Source organism: Panulirus ornatus, chromosome 42 (assembly GCF_036320965.1).
Source record: "Panulirus ornatus isolate Po-2019 chromosome 42, ASM3632096v1, whole genome shotgun sequence".
Taxonomy (NCBI): domain Eukaryota; kingdom Metazoa; phylum Arthropoda; class Malacostraca; order Decapoda; family Palinuridae; genus Panulirus; species Panulirus ornatus.
Genome location: NC_092265.1, coordinates 3,955,516 through 3,978,273, shown reverse-complemented (window position 1 = coordinate 3,978,273; position 22,758 = coordinate 3,955,516). Strand labels below are relative to the sequence as shown.

Sequence of the window (22,758 nt, the reverse complement as noted above, 5' to 3'; positions counted from 1 at the left end):
GTTCATGCCTGTGTGCTGGTTAGTCATTTCAGATATATACATTTTCTTAAGTCCTATTCATGATGAAGTATTTTGCCCTAAATTGTACTAGTGAAATATGTCGGATGAAATCAAACTTAAGGATCTATTTAAGTCAAGACTATCGCAGCCTGTCTTATATCATATATATGTATATAAATATATATATGCATATAGATATATATTAGAAGAGTGCATGTAGGAGTCTGTCTTCCCGTTCTTACTAATGCTGCTGCGCAGAACTTTACAAATGTACGCGCAGGGTTGCTGAGGAATTTTGTGTCGCTGTGGATGCCACAACGAGCAAGCCTCTGTGTGGTGATGAAGGATCGAGACTTACATGGCATCGTGTTTGTTAACAGGAGACACAGAAGGATCAGCCTGGTGAGGGATGGCGGATGTTGTGGCGGCAGAGATCTGACTGCAGAGTATTGTAAGTCCCCATGGTTGCGGGTGAGGCTCAGTGAGTGCTTGGGTCCTCGTGATGCCATGGGCGGGAGGAGGCAAAAGCGTTCGAAGCTCTGTCATCGGCGCCAGCCAGAACGAGACTGGCTGATGTGGTGAGGGGAGGTGAAGTCAATGATTAGTTAAAGGCTTGAGCTCACCTTGCGCATGGCTGGGGTCAAGAGGTGTGCGCTGGATTTAACCCTTGGGTTTTCAGTCTTTGTAGGGACACGTCGTCAGTCCAGGAGGAAGTGAGGGGCGCTGGCTGTTGTCGTGCATCCTTCATATGACGTCCCCATCTCTTCTGCCCGTCACTGACCTGAAAATGTCGTTGTTGCTCTATCTTCTTCCTTTTCTTTCCCCCCCGCCATTCCTCTTGGACCTCTGTGATCTTCCACCTATACAACTGCCACCACTTCTATCGACTTCCATCGTCACTTGTACCTTACACCACCATTGCCAACACTCGCATCTTCTTCCCCTATCATACCAACTGCCAACATAGTCATCACTTACAGCTTAACCCCACAGCAGCACCGCCAACACTGGCTTCCTCCAACCAACTGCATGAATACAACACCTTTATGATCTCCTCCACCACCATCACGAGGCAATTCTTTGAGGTGGTATAGAATAAATTGTCACATTATAGTATTCGTACCACAAGCGTGAGCTCCAATGAGCGGGAAGATATGAAACTGATGGACGTCTGCAACGTCGGACAGGTGAGTCATTATAGATTCATCCAAATAATCAGAGGTCATTTACATTCATGCCCATGAAAATTCTATTCAGACGAACAGTGTAAAAATCTGCTGATGTCAAGGTCACTATCAAAGCGAATTCACTACAGCTCGTAACAGTCAGTGTCTAATGCCTCCTAATAACAGAGTCACATTTCAAGTCTTCCAGTTCTCGAGAATTCTCATGAGGACTGGATCCCTTTCTCTTATTGGAAGGAGGTTGAGAACGCCTACATATTACCGTTAAATTTCTCTTTTTAACACTTAGATTCGAAATCAATGTTGCGCGATAGTGACAAATAGATATAAGGATCGAATCCTCTTTGAAACACTTTTAGTTATCGTTATCTGCGTAAATGTATTTACTCACGTTTATGCTACTCAGTTAACAAATAATACTTTCCCACATGCACATGATTGAGGTATCTCAAACTTTCTCCCAAATCATAACGAATGAAAGTACCATAAACTGTGAAAGTAACTGAATAGAATGATTCAGTGTTTTGCTTCAAGAAAAACACAGTAGAGTTACATGATTCATGAGCAGCTATCATCTACGATGTTTGATAAGTAGACAGAGAATATCTTGAAAAATAGGCGAGAAGTGGATAGATTGGCCAGAAATACACACACACACACACACACTCACACACACACACACACACACACACACTCACACACACACACACACACACACACACACACACACACACACACACACACACATATATATATATATATATATATATATATATATATATATATATATATATATATATATATATATATATATATATATATATATAGTGTACTTAAGACATTTAACCTCCAGAAGCAATAGTTATATTCTGAAAGGCCCCGTTTTTGTGGGAATATCCTATGCCCTTTGTATCTAGACCTCTGAAAGGATCGCTTTCTTTGGAATGCAATACTGACTCAAGTTCCTGCCTGGTACTGAGTGGGGAACACAATGAATATCTGTAATTTTCCAAGTGGCACATTCCCGTGACGACTTCCGTGGAATGAATCACCATCCACTGCAAGGGTAAACATCACTCAAAAGAACATTATTGGAGTCATGCAAGGAAAAAAAAAAATATATATATATATATGTATATATATATAATATTTTTTTACATGGTGCGCTGACTCACATATGCAACCTACGCTACGCAGCCATGAGCCTCACATGAACAAAACCCCGAGCGGTAATTCCACCGTGACTCCAATACCTTGTTGATATGTCCCACATGGCCACAGTAAGACCCGAGGAATACCTGAGCGATGTCCTCACCCACGTCTGATCCACCGTTGAAGCCGAATACAAAGCTAGATTTTGCCAAGTCGCTCGTGAAAAGAAGAAGAACATGAGCTGTGGTTATTTATCACACTGCTACGAGTAAATGGCTAAATATGATTCCTGGAGTTCCTTTGACTCGTGCTGGTAAAGACATCACTCAAGGACTGAGTGTTAGTGAGGTGCGGCTTAACCTGACCCTCGGGCTTGTGAAGAACAGCATAGCTTTCCTTTTGGGAACTCTTTATAGCTAATGTTAGTGTGGAACGTCTAACGTGGAGTTGACTGAGTTACCAACCGAACTGAACAAAATCAGGATATATATATATATATATATATATATATATATATATATATATATATATATATATATATATATATATATATATATATATATATATATATATATATATATATATATATATATATATCATTGAATTTCAACATGCACATTCAAGATTTATCAGCTTCTTGCTGTCCTCAATTTTTCTAACAATTCTCTTATACGACACAGGTAAATTACCAGGAAGTTGACCAACGCTCCTGTCAAGGATAGAACTAAACTCAAATAGAAACCAACAGTTTAATTCTTCCAAGGTAAACAATGTACACAGTACAACACGACAAAATACAACACAACCTTTCGTGACTCGTATCACATTCTCAAGTGTAAATACAGAACAGGACGGTTTAGAAATACGTACAGGAAACCAAAGATTTTTTTTAAACTTTTGTCTATGTTGGATAGAATGTACTTACTTAGCTCCCAGAGATAACTTCGAAGCGCTTGACTTATGAGGATAATATATGCAAAGATTCTCCAAGAGACCTTCCTTCATGTGAGCTGAACAGTCACTAAAAACTTGAGTTCTTTGCTCACTCAGTTTGGAAGTGGTTCTCCTCAGCTGACTCCAACTGACTCGTCATTAGGATCGATATGTGAGATCAGTAAGAGATGATCACAATTTCCTCAGTAGCTCAACGTAACTCTAAAGAGGATTACACTCCATATAAAGAATTCTATTTTGGAAACCTTTCTGGTTAACGACGAATTTTTTTTTCTTTTTTTTTTCTGTGTAAATTCCCTCAAGTTTCTTACAGGACTTTTAGATGTTGTGAGGATCCAGCTGCTGAAGATTTACTTTCGTGGTTACTTGGGATCCTTCGGGGTCAGGAGGATGAAACTATTGAAGAAGGTATCCACTCCCCAGTCATCGCTGATGTCCTTTGTAGCTAAGACCTGCATCTTCCGTGTGGGTCCTGACGTAGAGGAAAGTCGCTGTATGAAGAGGACCAGTGTGATTCGAACCCATGATACTTAACAGAAGATAAGGTATCTGGATATAAAATCCACTGGAACTACTGACTGCAGTTCATACGTATACTGAATGACAATGAGAAACATCCTTTTTATATTTTTTCCCACCTACAAAAAAAGCTAAATGGTATGTTTACTGAAAGATTAGGAATGTCATAATCTGGAGCTAATGCATCCTGTGCGTTGATTCTAGTGTGCGTATACTTAATTCTTACTGTGGTTTTAAGACGATGGAAGCAAATGCGTCTCAGAATATGTGATCATGAAGATACAGGAGAAGGCCTCCAGGTGGAGGGAAGAAAGAGATGTTCCTATTGGTTTCTTCCCTCTCTTACCCCTCCCTCCTCGTCCGTCCCTCCATTCTTTTACCCTCTCCCCCCTCCCATTCTTCCATACTCTCTCTCACACACACACACCCGCTCTATTCTGATCACCATTTCTCTTCCATTTATCATCCTCTTTCCTATTCGTCCTCCCTTCCACCACCCTCTTCTTCCACCTACACCCATCCCCTTTTATCTAAACTTCCCCCTACACTCACTCACAACCCCTCCCTGTCATCCACTCCCTCTCCTCCACTCTCACACTCTTACCAAACTCCACCTTGATGGTCCTGAGGGAGACGGAGTTAGGGAGGTAAGTGACACCAGGTGGGGCGTCATGACACACCTCCAGAAAGTACCTGAACTCCTCCTTCAGTGTTGACGTTACCACCTCCACGTATCTGTTCAAACGTCACCAGAGACACCAGGGTCAAAAGGGCAACCCTAAGTTGACCTCAAATATCACTAGAGGTAAATATTCAGTCTTCTACAATATCACAAAGAACAGTATTCCTCTTCCTGCAGTGTCGCTAAATAAACATTGTTCAGTCTTTTACAAATATCGGTCACTGTATATATGTTGTCTGCTACGAATATCGTTATCGTATTCAGTCTCCTATGAACATTGTCAATAGCAATATTCAGTCTCATGCAAATATTGTCAACAGCAATATTCAGCATCTACAAATTTATCTCACAGTAATAATTAGTCATCTACAATTATAGCTAACATCAATATTCTTTCTCCTACAAATATCACTAACACCAACATTCTATCTACAAATATCGCTGAGCTATACTGATTCTCCTACAAATATCACTAACAGCAATATCCAGTCTTCTATGAATATCGCTAAAAGCACTATTCATTCCTCTACAAATATTGCTGAAGCAACATTAATCATGGCCATCAAAACTGTGTTAATTTGTTGAACATAGATTATTGATAATCCAGTAAAGTCTCTAATGCTCTAGTTAACCTTTGTTAAAATTCATGTCACATTGACCTCTGACCTTACCAAGGTTTCGCGTCGGATGACCTTTGACCTTTGAAACCATTAACATTTTAGTGCTGTACCTCCTGGAACATTTATCAACATCAAAAACGACTTCATTTATATACATTCATAAATGTTCATGTTCTATTCTAATTTCCAATAGCTTTACCAGGAATGAACGAACAATGACCTCATAGATATATACTCATCCACGCCCTTGTTGTCTTGTATAAGGTACTGAAACCAGAGGGTACCACCTACAGCCAAGCCCTAGAGACTTACTCATGATTTGCCATGACCAGTTTATATGACACTCAAGATGATACACAATTTCATTTCATACACCAACGCCCTTCTCTCCTTCACATTAATCTCTTGAATCTCTTTTCCTTAAATAGGATTCATAAAAGAGCATTGGATGCTACTCATTCTCTCTTATAGTTTTGCTAACAGAAGAGCATCACCTGCAAAAAAAGAAAAAGACTTGCGACGTATTATTCCACGTATTCTGAGCTACCCGTTCCCTCACCTCAACCCACTTCAGTCTCACCTCACTTAATGACCTCCGTTCATAACTATATCAGATAATCATGATGACCTGCAGTGCACTCCCACTTTGATAAGGACTTTCGCCTACAAAAAAGCGGCAATTACTGACAGCCTTTTCTTTCTAATGCTGACCATGCGACTCGCTTATCACGAACGGCCTGTTGCCATAGCCTACGAAGAACGCTCTCCCTCCGTGGGTGCTGTTCGTTGATCCTACTGGGTTATGATGACGGACTTACCTCTGTCTGTCGCCGTCGCTGATGGCCGTGTAGGAACCCCAGTCGAACACGGCATCGAACTGGCCCAGGGCTCCTTCGGGCACCTTGGTAATGTCACACACGAACACCTGCAGCCGGCCGTTCGCACTCTGAGGGAGGGAGGTGGCGTCCACGAATGAGTGACAGCCTCTCCAAAAGGTCCCAGTGATAGATGTATCTATCTCCACGTGAGTTTGTTACTGACGGCAAGAAATACAGCGAAGATCGTTTCAGAGAGTAACGTCTGCTGGAGGGAAAACAAGCGAAGAGCATCCGTCATCCGTTGAGTAGGAAATACTGAAGAAGGATGAGAAGGACAGGTGAAGTTGCATCCCATGACAAGGGGTTTTATATAGGAATATACTACGTCTGTTGTCGAGAGTGTCTTACTTTACAGAAAGTGGAGGAAGACTGTCAGATGACGAAAGGCGTCTCAGTGAGACTAAGCAGTAGCGGTAGGAGGAAACTTACAAGCAGTGATACAGTTATGAGAAATACTCATGTTTGCTGGTAAGAACACCAGAGGTTAAGTTAGGGTTACGTGCAGGGGAGTGAGAAGTTAACTATGTTGTTTTATGTTCGCTAAGATGGTTCGGGCAACTGAATCCCCTTATCAAAGATATATATATTTATATATATATATATATATATATATATATATATATATATATATATATATATATATATATATATATATATATATATATATATATATATATATCCTGACCAAAGGTAGGGTATTATCTATCACTTCATATCTTATCAAATCTTTTTCAAAGTAATCAGGTGACCCTTTTTTTTCCTCCATCGTTTTGCTAATCTTTCAAACGTAAACCAGGGATGACAATCTTATCACATCTCTCATGTGCCACGACTCGCCTCCGTTGGTAGAGGTCTCACACGAAACTTCTAAGTCTTAACCAAGTGCGAAACTCTGGTCTCCCGTGCTATAAAAACATCACTTTCTCCTCTTAGTATGACGCTAGTGTTTCAGTTCTTGAGTTGATATTTTCTATGGTTTGTTCCCCTGTGTTGGTCTGTCGTGTTCTACTGTGATCGTTAAGACTCCGTTTTAAACTTGGTGACAGCATGATAAAACTTTCTGAGGAGCGACTCTACTCCCTCAACCTGCAGTAGCATTATTTAAAAGTCAAGTTTCAGCTCCTCGTCTCCTTCCGTCACCCTACGCGATCTCGTATTTAAAAATTGCTAATAAATTTGCCTGAGATAAATTAAACTCTTTAATGCATAATGCTGAACCCCGACTGACCGAGGAGCCTCCATACTACGTCTATGGTCTCTTATAAAGAGGTTTATGGCGTCCGTTACAAAAAGGGAAACAAGCTGACCGAAATATTGTGGTCGACTCCTCCTCAACCGTTGTAAAAATAGTGTAACAATTGCCAATTATAAAAACACATCAGAGAGGTATTCTTCATGTATCTTATTTCATTATAATCAAAGATACCATAAAAGTAATGCATAAAGTGCATCGGATGTTTATAGAAACAATAATTCATCTAGAACATTAAATGTATCTATAATCGTTAAAATTGTACGCCTCCAAATTGATTTAAATCGATCGAGCCGTGTGAACGAAATGTGCAAAATATGATGCTAATTATCTGATAATTACCCACCGAACAGACGTTGGATTCAATCATATAAGATGGCATTGATATACTTAATATATACAAACGGATGAGCAAACCAACCATACTTGCAAATAGGGAAAAAAAAAAGAATAAGCTGAAATGTTTAGGTAACGAGCGAAATGTTCATAAATATTTCGGTATTTCCGCTCGTTGGGTAGTTTAAATGATTTGTTTACATTTTGAGAAGCAAGGAAGCAGCCGGTCAGTCCTTCCCTGCCGGTGGGTCTGTTATCACCTCTACCGGCGGCTGGACGCTGACCGAGCACCCTTTGCTGTGTTGATGACCTAAAGTGTTTCTAGATAGTATTTATGAACTCAAGTGTTATTAACAGTGTTTGTTGATGACTTAATTGTGTTCGTATGTTGACCTCAGAGATTTCGTAGCACCTATTGCTGACTTCGAGCGTCTTCATAGTGCATTGTCGACTGTGTGTTCATGGTACGTACTGTTGTACTCCTGTATTTGTGTTATCTGTGTTTATATTGACCACATGTGCACTTATTGTTTGTGTTGACCTTTGGTTCATACTACCTGTGTTGAACTCATAAGTTCATGCTATTCGTGTTGATATAATTATCCTTTGTTGCCTTCATACACCCACACCAGAAGTGTTGACTTTGTTCTAATTGTTTTATGTTGATTTGTAGCTCATGTGTTGATGGCCTTCCCATGCGCTCATAGTGCATGTCATCACGTGTCATGCACTCATCCTTCATGTGTTGAAGACGGTAGCTACGCATCGAAGGGGTAAGTTTTAAAACTATTTTCATTCTAAAATGACTTGTTGAGGATCAGATATTAATATTATTAATTACCAGAGATGATCCAGTTGTATATTTATTGTTAAAAAAAAAACCCAGTAGAACGTTATCTATGGATACTTGATTTGTTTTTAATATGTCGTAAAGACCTTCTGCATGTACTGAATTCAATAAGGTAAAGATGAGTTAACTTTTCTGATTGTTTACCGTTGGAAGCTGGTGGAATAGGTGTCACTGTTTTGTTCAGTTGATTTAACACTGGTTCCGTAGGTTCGTTGGGTTACGTGTTCTCCCTCTCTCTCCTTTTGCAAGTTTGTCATGTATGTTTTGTAGGAAATTGAGTACAATTCGCAAACTGTTGGTTGCCCAGTGAATCATAGATTCTACACGAAAATATTTGGATGATATTGATGCGAAACTGGAGGCCCGCTGGTATATAAGCCCAACTGTAGAATAGGGAATGGAAAATGGAAAATGTTCCTTGATCGGCTTCCCAGCCCACCTCTATCAGACGGTCCAAGCTGTAGTCTATCCTACTTCTATACAACATTAGACTCGCACGTTACAGATTCGCAAGGATCGATTCAGCCCCAATTTCCTTCTATAAATACTTTATTTACGTCTGTACTTGTCTTCAGCGTTTTGAGCTTTAGCTAAAAATTGATATTTTATTTTTTTGATTTACTGCTTTTGATTTGATTAACATTTTTACGGAAAGCTTTCCACGTAGTCGTACAGCTGTGTTGCTTTCCTTTAGGAACTTAAGATCTACTTTCTTACCTTATAGACTTTGCCGAAGGGAAGGACCTCCACGGAGTGTTGAAGGTCAGAGTGTTCGTCAAAGAATTCCTTCACTGGCTTCTCTACCCACTCCAGGCCCACAACAGTGTTACCTCGATCGTAAAGCCTGAGGGGAAGAGATAAAGTGATACTAGGGTGAAGGGAAGAGATAGAGATACTAGGGTGAAGGGAAGAGATAGAGATACTAGGGTGAAGGGAAGATATAAAGAGATACTTGGGTGAAGGGAAGATATAAAGAGATACTAGGGTGAAGGGAAGATATAAAGAAATACTAGGGTGAAGGGAAGAGATAGAGATACTAGGGTGAAGGGAAGAGATAGAGATACTAGGGATTAAAAGTTATTTGTAATATTAGCCTAGAAACTATGACAAGGTGCGACTGAGGAATCCTAGTCATCTGCCGGGCAAACACGAGAAATTTGGGCTCATAACACAGATGGATTTTAAGTTCATAACACAGAAGAAATTTAGATTCATACCTCAGATTTTTGTACTCGTCACACAGGATGACTTTGTTTCAGTGTTGGCTAAGAAGTGATAAAAAGCCCGCTAAGCGTATATAAACTTGCAACAAAGAGAAAAAGTTTTGCGACGTCTGCTTTGTTACTTCATTAATTTAAAAGCTTGGAAGTTTTGCTGTGTTAGAAGCTTAAAGAATAGGAATTCTTGTGTCAGCTTACTTATCAGGAGTCTCTTGTGTTGTCAGCTTAATAGGGGTTATTCAGCTTAATAGGGGATCTGTTGTATTGTCAGCTTACTTAGCAGGAGTCTGTTGTGTTGTCTGCTTAATAGGGGTGGTCTGCTGTGTCGTCAGCTTATTTAAAAGGTGTTTGTTGTAATTCAGTCTTAAAAAGAAAAGCAAGTTTATGATGTGTCAAAAACGTACCAGATAGTCTGATCAATTGACTGATATCATTAGTGAGTGGGTGTTCGTCTCATTAACAAGTCTTCAAAATTTAGATAAATTTGCGGTAGGTTAAGAGTCGTGAAGTAAAGGAACACTGTGAGGGTTTGTCTGCAATCACATCCCCTCACAGAAGGGACGAACCAATTCCACGAATTCATTTACTTTCAGTTAAGAGAAACTTTCGCCCCCCAACTGTGAGTGCCATAAGAAGTGTGAAACTATCCAGAGAGAGAGAGAGAGAGAGAGAGACTCACCATCTCATGTCGGGCGACTGTCCACACAGGGGCACCAGGACCCTCGCTGGCTCCGACGGCAGGAGGTACTCCACGTACTGTACCAGCTCGGCGGAGGGAGGACCCTTGGCCTTGTTGGTTGGCTGTCGAGACGATAATGTTTAGGAGAGAGAGATAGATAGATAGATAGATAGATAGATAGATAGATAGAGAGAGAGAGAGAGAGAGAGAGAGAGAGAGAGAGAGAGAGAGAGACCCTCGAACTGCACCATCCTCGTCGCAGTCATTGCACTATTCTCGCCACCGTCACCTCCTGACACCTAGGATCCTTTTCCCCTGATTTGCTGTTCGGCATCTCGCCTATACGCGCTCGTGCAGACCGCTTATAAGAATAGGCCTTTCACAACCATTGGGAAAGTCGTAAATAGGTAAATCGTTTATTAACCACCATCCTAGTGTTTGAGAAATATTTGTTTAATAAAAAAGAAATGCTACCCTTTTTCATAAAACGCTTCCCTCACTGTATAGAAGAAAAGTATCCTCTTCTCCATATCTGTATTCTTGATGCTGTGTGCACGTTCCTGTACGTTTTCAGTTTTGCCTCAGTTGATTTCATAAACATTTATTTTTATCATGATAGTCATCAGTATGGCACGGCCGCCGATCATGGCCATCGTAAAATTCTCTCTCTCTCTCTCTCTCTCTCTCTCTCTCTCTCTCTCTCTCTCTCTCTCTCTCTCTCCATCACACACACACACACACACACACACACTCACACGCGAAAGGTAATCACACAAGCCTGTGGTACAGATAGAGTTAGGGGATCAGATAGCATAGGAGACGCTTGGAAGCGATTCGTTAGGGAGTTTAAACGTGTACCAACACCTTTGTTGGAGTGAAATCCCAAGGATTATTTACTTCGAGTATCTATTTATTATTAAGAATTATTGTTAGTAACACGGATCGTAACTAGGTTAAAAGGGTGACGGGACTTGGTGAGCAAATAGACGAATATCATAGTTGTTTCTTATGGATAATAGGCCATTGGGCCATTTGTCGACAAAGTCTTGCCAGGTTAGATTCCATTCTGTGATCTTAGATTCGACCTTTCTAAAAAAAAAAAAAAAAGAAAGAAAAACTTTGAAGCTTTTTGAGGAGGGTTTGATTCTTAGTGTAGTCAGTCGTAAAGAATATTACCTCAGTGAGGCTTGTACTCAGCCATTGTACAGAATCAGCTAGATAGGAGGTGATTGTTAAGGGTTCTGAAACAGGAGACGAATATAGAAAAGCGAAACATGCCATAGAATGGAACATCTAGAACCCTAGAGGTAGAAGGTATAATGGTGATGTTACAGAAACAAAATTAAAAGTTACTGCTACTGAATGTAGATTTCAAAACTAAAAAAGAATCTAAAAGATAGACCATCACTTTAAATTTCTTGAAGGAACTGAGGGAAGAATTGCCAGAGAAATGTAATCACAAGTAAGCGCGTGTGTCATGGGAACGCTATCGAGAATGTGGTCAAAAATAGTCGATTTTGGGTGACATTGAAATAGTTCGTGTGAAGAAATTAGCTTGCGGGTAAACATCAAGAACAGAGAATGTTGAATGGGATGGACAGGAGAGATTAGAAACGCAGAGACAAAGATCAATGATTGCATAGACGAGCAGATGTGTAGGGACATTAATAAAGATGGGTTTCCTCTTAAAAAACATTAATAGTTGAAAGTAGATAGGTGGACAGTATTGTTACCATTTACGTAGAAAAATATGAGGCAAGTTATCAAAACTCGAAGATGAGAATGATTTACAGACCATATGGTCGTATGCAGACACCCAGTCCTCAAAACTCCACTCCGCCTTCTTGTCCCACGTTGTATCGCTGTCCCCAGTGCCTTCCTTATGACTGCACTGAGTTCCTCTCTCCTCACCCCCTTGATGGTGGTGGTGGTCAGCCATGGTCCTCGTCTGTAACGGTAAAGGTATATATGTTGAGCCACGTTAATTCAATGTCGGTTTCTTGCGCTACAAGACCTTACATTAGATCTGAGTGGATTGAAATACATGAAAAGATGGAGACAACAGCGACGGAGCTGTACCAGGTTCTTCCGGGAGTGCAGTGCGCTTATCGGAAAGCTAAGTTACCCCTCGTAAATGTAGGCGCGACTGTAAGAGAAAACGAAGCTGCTTGCCGAGAATTTTCAAGGGTAACTCTAACATTATGAAAGTAATTTATCATTGTCATTCGTTCTGTTACTGTACTTGTTGTACGTAACATACAACGAAGGATTTGTGTCTTTGGATAGATACAGTGTTAATGAATACAATAGTTCACTATGTATAGTAAATCTATTGCATTTTACGTGTGCCTCTGACATAATTATTCAGTCATAAAGGTACCTGACAAGGATCCGCATAAATAAATGCAGGAATGACCTTGAGAGTATGTCACCTAACAAGGACAATGAGACACGGTATGAAAGGGGGAGACTGTGTACCTGTCTCATTGCCTAACGCCATCATATCAGTCATTAACACTGAATGTATTGTATCTATGGAGGAAAAAGAATGTTTCTTTATTGCCATTTGTCTTAGACCGGAAAACTTGCTTGTCATGGACTCCACATCACTGTATTATTCATGATTTGTAATACACATTTATTGTCGAATTCTGTGAACCATGTGGGTCCATGTGGCTATAAACCTGCATCTTAAAGTTATCGCTGGTATGACTAGCATTGGATATATTCCAACGGTGTGGTTCATTTAGGAAAATTATTCCCAATTTCTTTTATTTACGAGTAGAATTGTGTGTGATTTTCATCCATTAAAAATCGCGACTTAGTGGTAGAAATATGCATGTAGTACCAAAAGCGTCTACAAAGAGATTTCATTAATGAAAAAAAAAAAAATTATATCCAGACAGTAAACAACACGTTAAAATGCCATATCGATCACTTCTAGAGAATATTTCTTCGAGAGAAAATGGCCAAAACTGATATGAACTTCGTATGTGATAAAGACCACATCTTGAATTTGGAACGGCTCTTACCTGCTGTGTTGTGTAGACTCGCAAAGACTTGCAGGTAATGTTGCACAGGACGGAGGATGGACGATGTGCTGCAACACCAGCAGCAGGAATGCCTCCGTGCACTGTGAGAGAAAACGGAGGAATGGTATAAGACACACTGTCTTGTATGTTGGAGTTGGCAAGAAGTGCGTTTCCTCCCTCACGATCTGGCAACCCTCGTCCACACCGTTGGAGTACTTCCCATTACTCCAACGTTGGACAAATATCACACGAGTGTATTAACGCGAAAGTGTATTTTTTTTTTTTTTTTTTTTTTTTTTTTTTTTCCAAAAGAAGGAACAGAGAATTCGGCCAGGTGAGGGTATTCCCTCAAAGGCCCAGTCCTCTGTTCTTAACGCTACCTCGCTAATGCGGGAAATGGCGAATAGTTTGAAAGAAAAAGAAAAGATATATATATATATATATATATATATATATATATATATATAAAGTCACTAGGAATATGTGTCATGAAGATCTGAGCGGTTTCGTGATATTTCACGTCTATAGGAATACATGGATGATTAAAGACACATGTATATGACATGTAAGGCGTATGACCTCTTTAGTTAAGGGTCAGGTGGAAAAGTCGAAGTAAGAATTATAGTTACTGGAGACAGGGGGTCGAGGGTCATCAAAGGATCAGATGAATCCCACCCAAGCCATGTTTCATCAGGTGAGCATAGGTTAAGGGTCAGGTCATAGATTAGCCTACGAACTTGTACATGTTGACATTTCTTCTGATTTAACTGATAAATGAGATGATTGGTGAAGCTGTGTTTGATGATGCTAGATTCCCTGATGTTTCTGTCTGCAATGGAATAACAAGATACATATTTCTGAGTGTTGCTCCGTTCAATAGGGTAGTCGGAAAGTCTCGTATGTGTATGACAACAGTACTGGATTCTTTCCCAGCATCAACAGTACATATTCTGATGCTGCTTCGTTCTTAAATTCAGTCCTTTTTCTACTTCGTCCCAAGCAAAGTTGATTGTAGTCCCTTGCAGCCATGTAACAGCGCCCCTATCTATACTTCAAGACATACGTACATAAATTCGCCCTTGTGCCAGCGATGGCGCACGAGAGAACGGGCTATTATTGACTGGAATCCCCCGTGGAGTCCCCATACAGTCCCCATGGAGTCCCCCATGCCAGGTTTTCGACCCTGATGGTCACTGTTGACGCCCACACCACCAGTGTCTCAAACAAAAAAGGTCACATAGGTACAGTAGGACTGAGTATGATGTAAGAATGACCTTGACGCTCGAAGAAAGTGGTCAATATATTATTTTTTTCCCATCATAACTCGACGTTGAAGGCCTTAGAATATTGACCCCTGGCAGTCGATCGACCTAATGCACAAGCATCGACCATCCAAAGTTTCCTAAAAAATTAAAGTATAATGTTATTTTTTTTTTATAGTTGATCGTAAACTATGTAGTATCTGAGAAAATAATTTCAGATATGCCTGAAAGGAAAAAATAAAAAATATTCGAGAGAACCTCAGTACAACACAGTTCTGTGATATTCGTTTTTTTTTTTTTTTTTTTGAACAGCTTGATATGACCTACCCCCACCCTCCACCAGCGAATGGCCGGAGTTGACCATTTTGTGGTGAAGGTAAAGTTTAAAAAACAAAAACACACACACAAAAAAAGCCGATTTACGAGTAGAAACTTTGCCTATGTAAAGTTATTGTAGCTATGTTGTTACCATCTGTCCTGAGTTTTTGTATTTTTTATTGCTCGTGTTTATACGTAAAGTAAAACTCACACATTTGTGGTACACGTTTCTACGATGGGGAATTACTGAACACTAACCTTTTTTTTTTTTTTTCATAGCTTAGTTTGAATATGCTAGTGGTTGTGCCTAGACCCACTGAAACGATTCAGACAGAGGCCATTTAAGCATGATTGAATGTTGTAGCCGGTATACGAGAGTATTTCATATTTTTTTCCATTTTGTATTGAAGGTATGAGGTATCTTTTGATGAGGTGGGTATCTTTTGATGAGGTGGGTATCTTTTGATGAGGTGGGTATCTTTTGATGAGGTGGGTATCTTTTGATGAGGTGGGTATCTTTTGATGAGGTGGGTATCTTTTGATGAGGTGGGTATCTTTTGATGAGGTGGGTATCTTTTGATGAGGTGGGTATCTTTTGATGAGGTGGGTATCTTTTGATGAGGTGGGTATCTTTTGATGAGGTGGGTATCTTTTGATGAGGTGGGTATCTTTTGATGAGGTGGGTATCTTTTGATGAGGTGGGTATCTTTTGATGAGGTGGGTATCTTTTGATGAGGTGGGTATCTTTTGATGAGGTGGGTATCTTTTGATGAGGTGGGTATCTTTTGATGAGGTGGGTATCTTTTGATGAGGTGGGTATCTTTTGATGAGGTGGGTATCTTTTGATGAGGTGGGTATCTTTTGATGAGGTGGGTATCTTTTGATGAGGTGGGTATCTTTTGATGAGGTGGGTATCTTTTGATGAGGTGGGTATCTTTTGATGAGGTGGGTATCTTTTGATGAGGTGGGTATCTTTTGATGAGGTGGGTATCTTTTGATGAGGTGGGTATCTTTTGATGAGGTGGGTATCTTTTGATGAGGTGGGTATCTTTTGATGAGGTGGGTATCTTTTCATGAGGTGGGTTTCTTTTGATGAGGTGGGTTTCTTTTGATAAGGTGGATATCTTTTGATGAGGTGGGTATCTTTGGATGAGGTGGGTTTCTTCGCTTCTCTTAAAGCCTTAACTTGATTAAATACGATGCATAAGAACTGATATGAGTTGAAAGTACTCTGTGTTCTTCATATCGATCAGGAAATTGTCAGTGTATATACTTTCCTTGCGCTACCTCGTAAACGCGGGAGACAGCGACAAAGAAAAAAATATATATACTTTTAATTTAACAATCTCTCGATTGATTTTTTTGGTCTTAAGATAAGTCAGTACAGAGTTCTGTGGTCCTGGAAGAGAAGGGTGTTGTGATGGAGGAACAACAGAGTGGAATGTATAGGATAGTTACAACCCAGTAATGTATAGGATAGTTACAACCCAGTAATGTATAGGATAGTTACAACCCAGTAATGTGGATATGTTGTAACAGCTCGTCATCTGTTAGCAATGGGGCAACAGCTGGGGTTTGAATTGCATCTTGAAGATGCGTAAGAATATGGTCGACATCAGATATAAGATGATGGAGTTCATGGTGCATTGTCACGAAATAGGATAAGATATTTTCGTACATCAGCCTTGTTCCTCCTGGCCATAATGATCATTATCTTTAAAAAAAAAGAAATATCCATGTCCCAGAAGGATGACTATGATAAAAAGCCGATTATGGTAATATATGCTTTAGTGAGGTACTTCATAAAAGTGATATTCGCAATTATGCCACAAAGACCCATTACCTCGCTTATCACTGGAATTTCGCCTCTCATGCCACCAGGAACGTTGCCAGAAGTGGAAAAGTTCTAAACCCTTGGAGGCAAATCTCATCCAAGAGCATTGTGGGACTCCTATTTTTACAATATCATACAAGGTCTGATTCCCAGAAGAGAATACTCACACGAAACAGGTCATTTCGAAGAAGAGGAAGAAGAATTAGGTCACCAGGAAATCGCCTCCCCCCCCCAAAAAAAAAAGAAAAAAAAATGAAAAAATAGTTTAAGAGGAATTCATAGAACTCGTTGAATCCCGTTTTTGCCAATGGGATATCCCTGGGGATAAGTTCAATTATACTTTGATCATACCATCCTCGCTCTGTATATCTGGTGCAGTAGACTGCGCGCACACTCCTCTCGCTCTTTTAGACAGAGACGTGAACCATTTACTGTGTATCTCAAGTTTTCCCGGAGCGCAAATGAATGATTATATTTTCCCCCCTGTTCTGTTTTCATGTTATGAACACTACTTACACGATGGGTTGTCGAGATCACTTGAGTTCCTAAATGGCCGATCGTCTTCATGTATGAGTACCATAACGTCCATTTTCATTTCCCACACTTCAAAAGAATGTGGGTGCATGAAAATGACCTCCGGCATCCTGTTCGCTGATGATTTTGGACTTTCCAAGATTTTTACAAAACCAGAAACAACACAAAAAGATACAAAACCAAAACAAAAAAAGATAAAGCGTTAAACGTCTATTGAGGAGTGGAGAACATTGTTTTGTTGGGGATCAGGGAACAAAGACATTGTGCCAACACACTCCACCGTTACTCAGAATTGTACTCTTAAGTCGACCGCCGATTTCGTCTCCTCATACTTAGGTACCCAGTTGTGTTTACTTATATTTCACTTGCCATATCCATCTACTTATACTTCGGTAAGGTGATGACATCTTCTGTTCATCCCTTCGCCATACTTACACTTTAATATGATGAGCTGTTCGTTTCTCACAACGTCCTAGGAATGAATGACGATACGGGGGAATGTGTCAACATAAATGGCTTAAAAGTACCGTGAGAATACACGTTATTTCAGGTCGATTTTAAGATTTTCCCTTAAAAAGAAATGTAAATGGACAAAAAAAAAAAGACGACAATCATGAACACAGATGTACATTGAAATACTCGATCCATTTAAAACAATTAACCACGGACGTATACCCTCCAGATCCCCTTTAGCTGGGGCGAATTTTGGGCTCTGTTGTACCCCCGGGGTGTTATTCATACATCACCCGTCGTGAATATTCATGAACCAGGTGTATCAAAGGGACCCTCCCCCCCTCACCATCCCCCCCTCCTAGTGTTAGGGGGGTCGTTGGGATGGGTTGACCTTGACCTCCCGGCGACCTTGGCACCGCCGACCTGGTTTTCCTGGTGGCGTCGGCGAGATGCACATCTCGGGTTGATATCATGTGGCTTCTCCCCTAAGCTCCTCCTCCCTCAGCACGTAGCATCTTAACCCCCCCCCCCCCCCCGTATAAACACGTGGCTCCTTCCTCCCGCCCCCGTAGCGCGTGGCTCCTCCTTCACTTCAACACATAGCTCCTCCCATATCACGTAGCTACGTCCCCCTTTACCACATAGCTCCTTTATTTACACGTAGCTCCCTCTTCCTCCCTTATCGCACTGCCCGTTCTACAACACGTAGATCCAGCGTCCCTTATCACGTAGCTCCAATAACACGTACCTCTCCCACCCTCCCTTTTCACGTAGCTCCATCATTAGCACGTAGCTCTCCCCTTTTCTCCTTATCACGTAGCTCCCTTCATCCCTTATCATAGTCTATCAGCCGAGGGGTCATCCTGACGCAGTGTCTTCAGTCACACTCAGGGCTGAGAGAGGGAGGGATTTCATTCAGTGATAATAGAACATCTTACGAGAATTAAGACGCATTTTGTTCGTATGAAAAAAAAGGAAAAAGACATGAAAGAATGTAGCGTTTATTGTAAAGAGATTCTTGTTGTGAGAAGGAATTTTGAAGTATGTTAGAAAAATCGTTCATCAATAGAAAGATGAAAGTGTTCTTTTATCAATCTTCGAACTGTCTGGGATAACATAGGTCATGTTCAACGAACAAGGTGACGATTTCAATACCAAATCTGTGCATGGTGCGTCACACAATTTATAAGCAGATTAAGGAAGGGAAAACGGAATGTCATAGAGGCACATAGTATAATTAGCAGTTACTCAAGACCAGATATAATTAAGTTTGTGATAAGGTGTCATTTCGAAGTACACATTACACATGAACGTTCTTCAGTACACATTACACATGAACGTTCTTCCCAATAGAGCATGTTTACATATCCACTCTCAATCGAAGACGTATTTCCGGTCACCATATTCCTTAGCAGAAAGTAAATTAGTATATAATCGACTCGTAAACACACGTTTTATGTTATATCATCATAATCCTTAAAATTTTTACCTTGTAATCTCTTTGTTAGCATAGAATAAGGAATTCAAGAATTTTGGGAGATTGTCGTAGTTATCCCATTATTGTACGTTTTCTCTCATTGTAAAATTCCAGTTTTCTATGGTAAAGCGAGGCCCATAAGTACTGTTAATGGAGGTGTCTTTATACTGCTTGAAACTGTATTTCACCTCGTCCAGAGCACCACCATGTCGGAAAACCGATAAGAAAGGGAACTGTTCTAGTATTTTCCGTCACCTTCACTTCTATCGCCGTGGCGGAAGCTTTGAAATAACGGGCAGTATTGTGTGTGGATCCGAGTTGTTCTGTATTCTTTACAACGTCAACAGAGACCATTGAGGCTTCAGGTCGAGATGTGGAGATGGTGCACGTGATGTAGTGAATGGATGGGTGTGTGGGAGGCGGGAAGGGAGAGAGGGAGGGTGTGGGAGAATGACACATCAGACGAGGCGGGATGATTATACTTTTTTCCCCAAGGACAAACAAGGACATTCTATACTCCCCCACAACACACACACACACACACACACACACACACACACACACGAGCTCACCCCACCCTCCCCCTGAAAATGGGCAACCTTTAAACTTGAATTCGTTAAAGCCAACTATTCCCCAACCCCCCCAACCCCCCAATTTTCGTTTTACATTGCGTGGTTTAATTTTAGTTAGAGATTAATCTAATGTTCTTTTTTTTTGGGGGGATAGGAGGGGCGAGGGGTGAGGTGGGTACGTAGGGAGGTTGGTAAGGGGGAGGGGGTAGAATTAGTTGAATCCCTTGTTCATCCTGGTAGAGGAAAGAGGGGTGTGGGAGGGGGTTGTTGGCGGTGGAGGTTGCTAGTGGTGGCTGCTGGTGGGAGGGAGGAAGAGAGAGAGAGAGAGAGAGAGAGAGAGAGAGAGAGAGAGAGAGAGAGAGAGAGATGGGGGGATGGGGTTGGGGGGGGGGACTTCGGGCGGCGGCGATGTCGGAGAGGGCGTGAGGGCGGAGGAAGCAATCAATACCTCGCCACGGGCAGAGCGCCCGCCGGCATACTGATCAACTCCTGCCGAAGGACGACCCCCAAAACAACGCCAACACTCACCACACCATCACTCACCACCCTCACTCATCGGTGTACTCATGAGGGAAGGGAGGGAGGGGGTCTGGTTGAAGACCCGTGGCCTGGAGTGAGTCATTCCTCATCATCTCCCGTTGCGTCAGATTCACCACCTAACCCCATACCTCCTCCCCCAGCAGGAGGCGAGGGGCAGGTAGCTTGCGCTACCGAGGGGCGTCCGTGGCTTAGTCTCTCCCTCAAGGTCATGCTAGACTCCCGCTTCCGTCTTTATGTTCAACTCTGTAGACTCATCCCCCGGCCTTTCCCTCACCTTCGCACGCTTACTCATCTTGTTTTTACAGCCTCCTTACAGAGTTACTCATCTTGTCTCTCAGACTCACTGCCCCACACACTCATGTGTTCACCTCCACCCTGCTAGGGCAACAGACTCATCTCCCGCATACCCACGTAGCATTCGTCCTCACAGACTTTAATCATGTCTCACGCACACACACACACACACACACACACACACAGAGAGAGAAAGAGAGAGAGAGAGAGAGAGAGAGAGAGAGAGAGAGAGAGAGAGAGAGAGAGAGAGGCCCTTTCATTTTAATTACACTCATCTCCAGAAGCACTCATTAATACCCACCACCACACATGCTGGTCACGAACCCATTATCACCCACACATACTCCCTCTTTATACCAACCGCCTCCCACCCCCGCACCCACATCCCCCTCTCCTTCCTCCCAGGGGTGAGGGAGGGTAGCTAGAGGGGGGAATGTAGGATTGTGGATCCGCCTAGTTCCCCTCTGTACATGTGCTACGTAGCAAAGACATTCTCTCCCGTCTGTCAAAGCTTTGGACAGAGATCCCCTTACCCCGTGTGTCATGCAGTGGACGCACTTCTCCCTCATCTTCCATACCTCCTGGTGTGGAAACATTCCCTTCTATTTCCCTTGATCATAGTACAGTCGGTACAGTGAGGTGTACTGTAACTACGACAGAACTGGCTGACTGTAATGTGTATCACGTCGATGTTTGAATGTAGTTGTAGTGGGCCAATTTGAGGCGCTACTTATGTCGTACTTATGATGGAAATTCATCGTACTTACAAATATCGTTCATTGTATAATTGATGGAAATTACTGCACTTAAGAAAAAGAAAATACTTTTATAAGTACTCGAACTTATTGTAGTGTCGAAGTTGAGCGTGCAGTAAGTCACTAAATAGTGTCGCTAGTTGTATATAAATCATGGAACTTACTACAGTACCGATAGCTGTAACTGAACCTAGAGTGAAACTTATGACCTACAATAACGTATAACGTTTCTTACAATAACGTTTCTTATAATAACGTTTCTTACAAAAACGTTTCTTACAGTAACGTTTCTTATGATAACGTTTCTTACAATAACGTTTCTTACCATAACGTTTCTTTCCTATAACGAAACGTATTATATAAAGTAACTTAATTGACTTGCAATGAAACTTAAGGAAGATTTATCTTTCTTCCCAAACGGACAACACACACACACACACACACACACACACACACACACACACACACACACACACACACACACACACAGTAGCAATCTGTACATCATACATCGGAACAGCAGCAGCAGCACCAGAGTTCCTCGTAAATGCAATCTTTACGTTCGTAGACATTATTTCTGGAAGATAAAAGAATCCAATATTTTTAATGGATTCCCCCACTCGTCAAAGATCCCATTGTGGGAGACAGTTGGTTCTGTTCGTACAGGCTGATTCTAGGAAAAAAAGGCGATCGACTTTTCTGTTTTTCTCTTCATATAACTCTTAAAGATATAAACAGTTGAAGACTGAAGCGGTGACTGGTCGGGGCACACATCCAAAGCCCCCACCAGTTAAGTGAGCGGAGGATGAGTAGTTTCAGGAGTCTTGAGTCGTTAGAGGGAGTAGTTTATGGTAGTAAGCCTCAATAGTGAACAATTATAGTAGTTATAAGCTTAAGTCATATATAAGAGTAGGAACAGTAGGCTGGAATATTATCATTTTGCTGGAGTAGTAAGCAGTTATGGAAGCAGTAAGCTGGAGTGTTGAACAGGGATGGTAGTAGCTGTATACTGGAGCAAAAGCAGTAAGCTAGAGCAATAAGCTGGAGTACTAAGCTTGGGAGTAACTGGTGTAGTGGCCAGCCCGACCCTCACTAAACACTTCATGGTCCACGACGCGGATTTAGCCTTCGAGAATTGCCAATAAAACGGGTGTGTGGTGTGTGTGTGTGTGTGTGTGTGTGTGTGTGTGTGTGTGTGTGTGTGTGTGTGTGTGTAGCTTCCTATTTGTTCTGTATGGTGAGGGAGTTTTACACTCGTGGGACCCCCATCTCTTGATCTTTCTGTGAAATATGAAGAATATTATCAGGTCACCCCTTACTCTTTTGTTTTCCTTTGTAGATAACCTAATACCTTCAACCCA

At 41.3% G+C, this 22,758-nt stretch overlaps 1 protein-coding gene across 1 annotated transcript; it reads right to left on the bottom strand.

Moving 5' to 3' along the window:
- Window positions 1-3,071: 3,071 nt before the first annotated feature.
- On the bottom strand, window positions 3,072-17,415 carry LOC139762001 (thiopurine S-methyltransferase-like). The gene is made up of 8 exons (XM_071686781.1): window positions 17,289-17,415; window positions 13,359-13,543; window positions 12,122-12,274; window positions 10,327-10,448; window positions 9,145-9,271; window positions 5,930-6,057; window positions 4,414-4,544; window positions 3,072-3,762 (listed from the first exon to the last, which is right to left on the bottom strand). Exons 1-8 carry the CDS (start codon window positions 17,413-17,415, stop codon window positions 3,653-3,655), a joined length of 1,083 nt encoding a protein of 360 aa, XP_071542882.1. The 3' UTR covers window positions 3,072-3,652.
- Window positions 17,416-22,758: the final 5,343 nt, after the last annotated feature.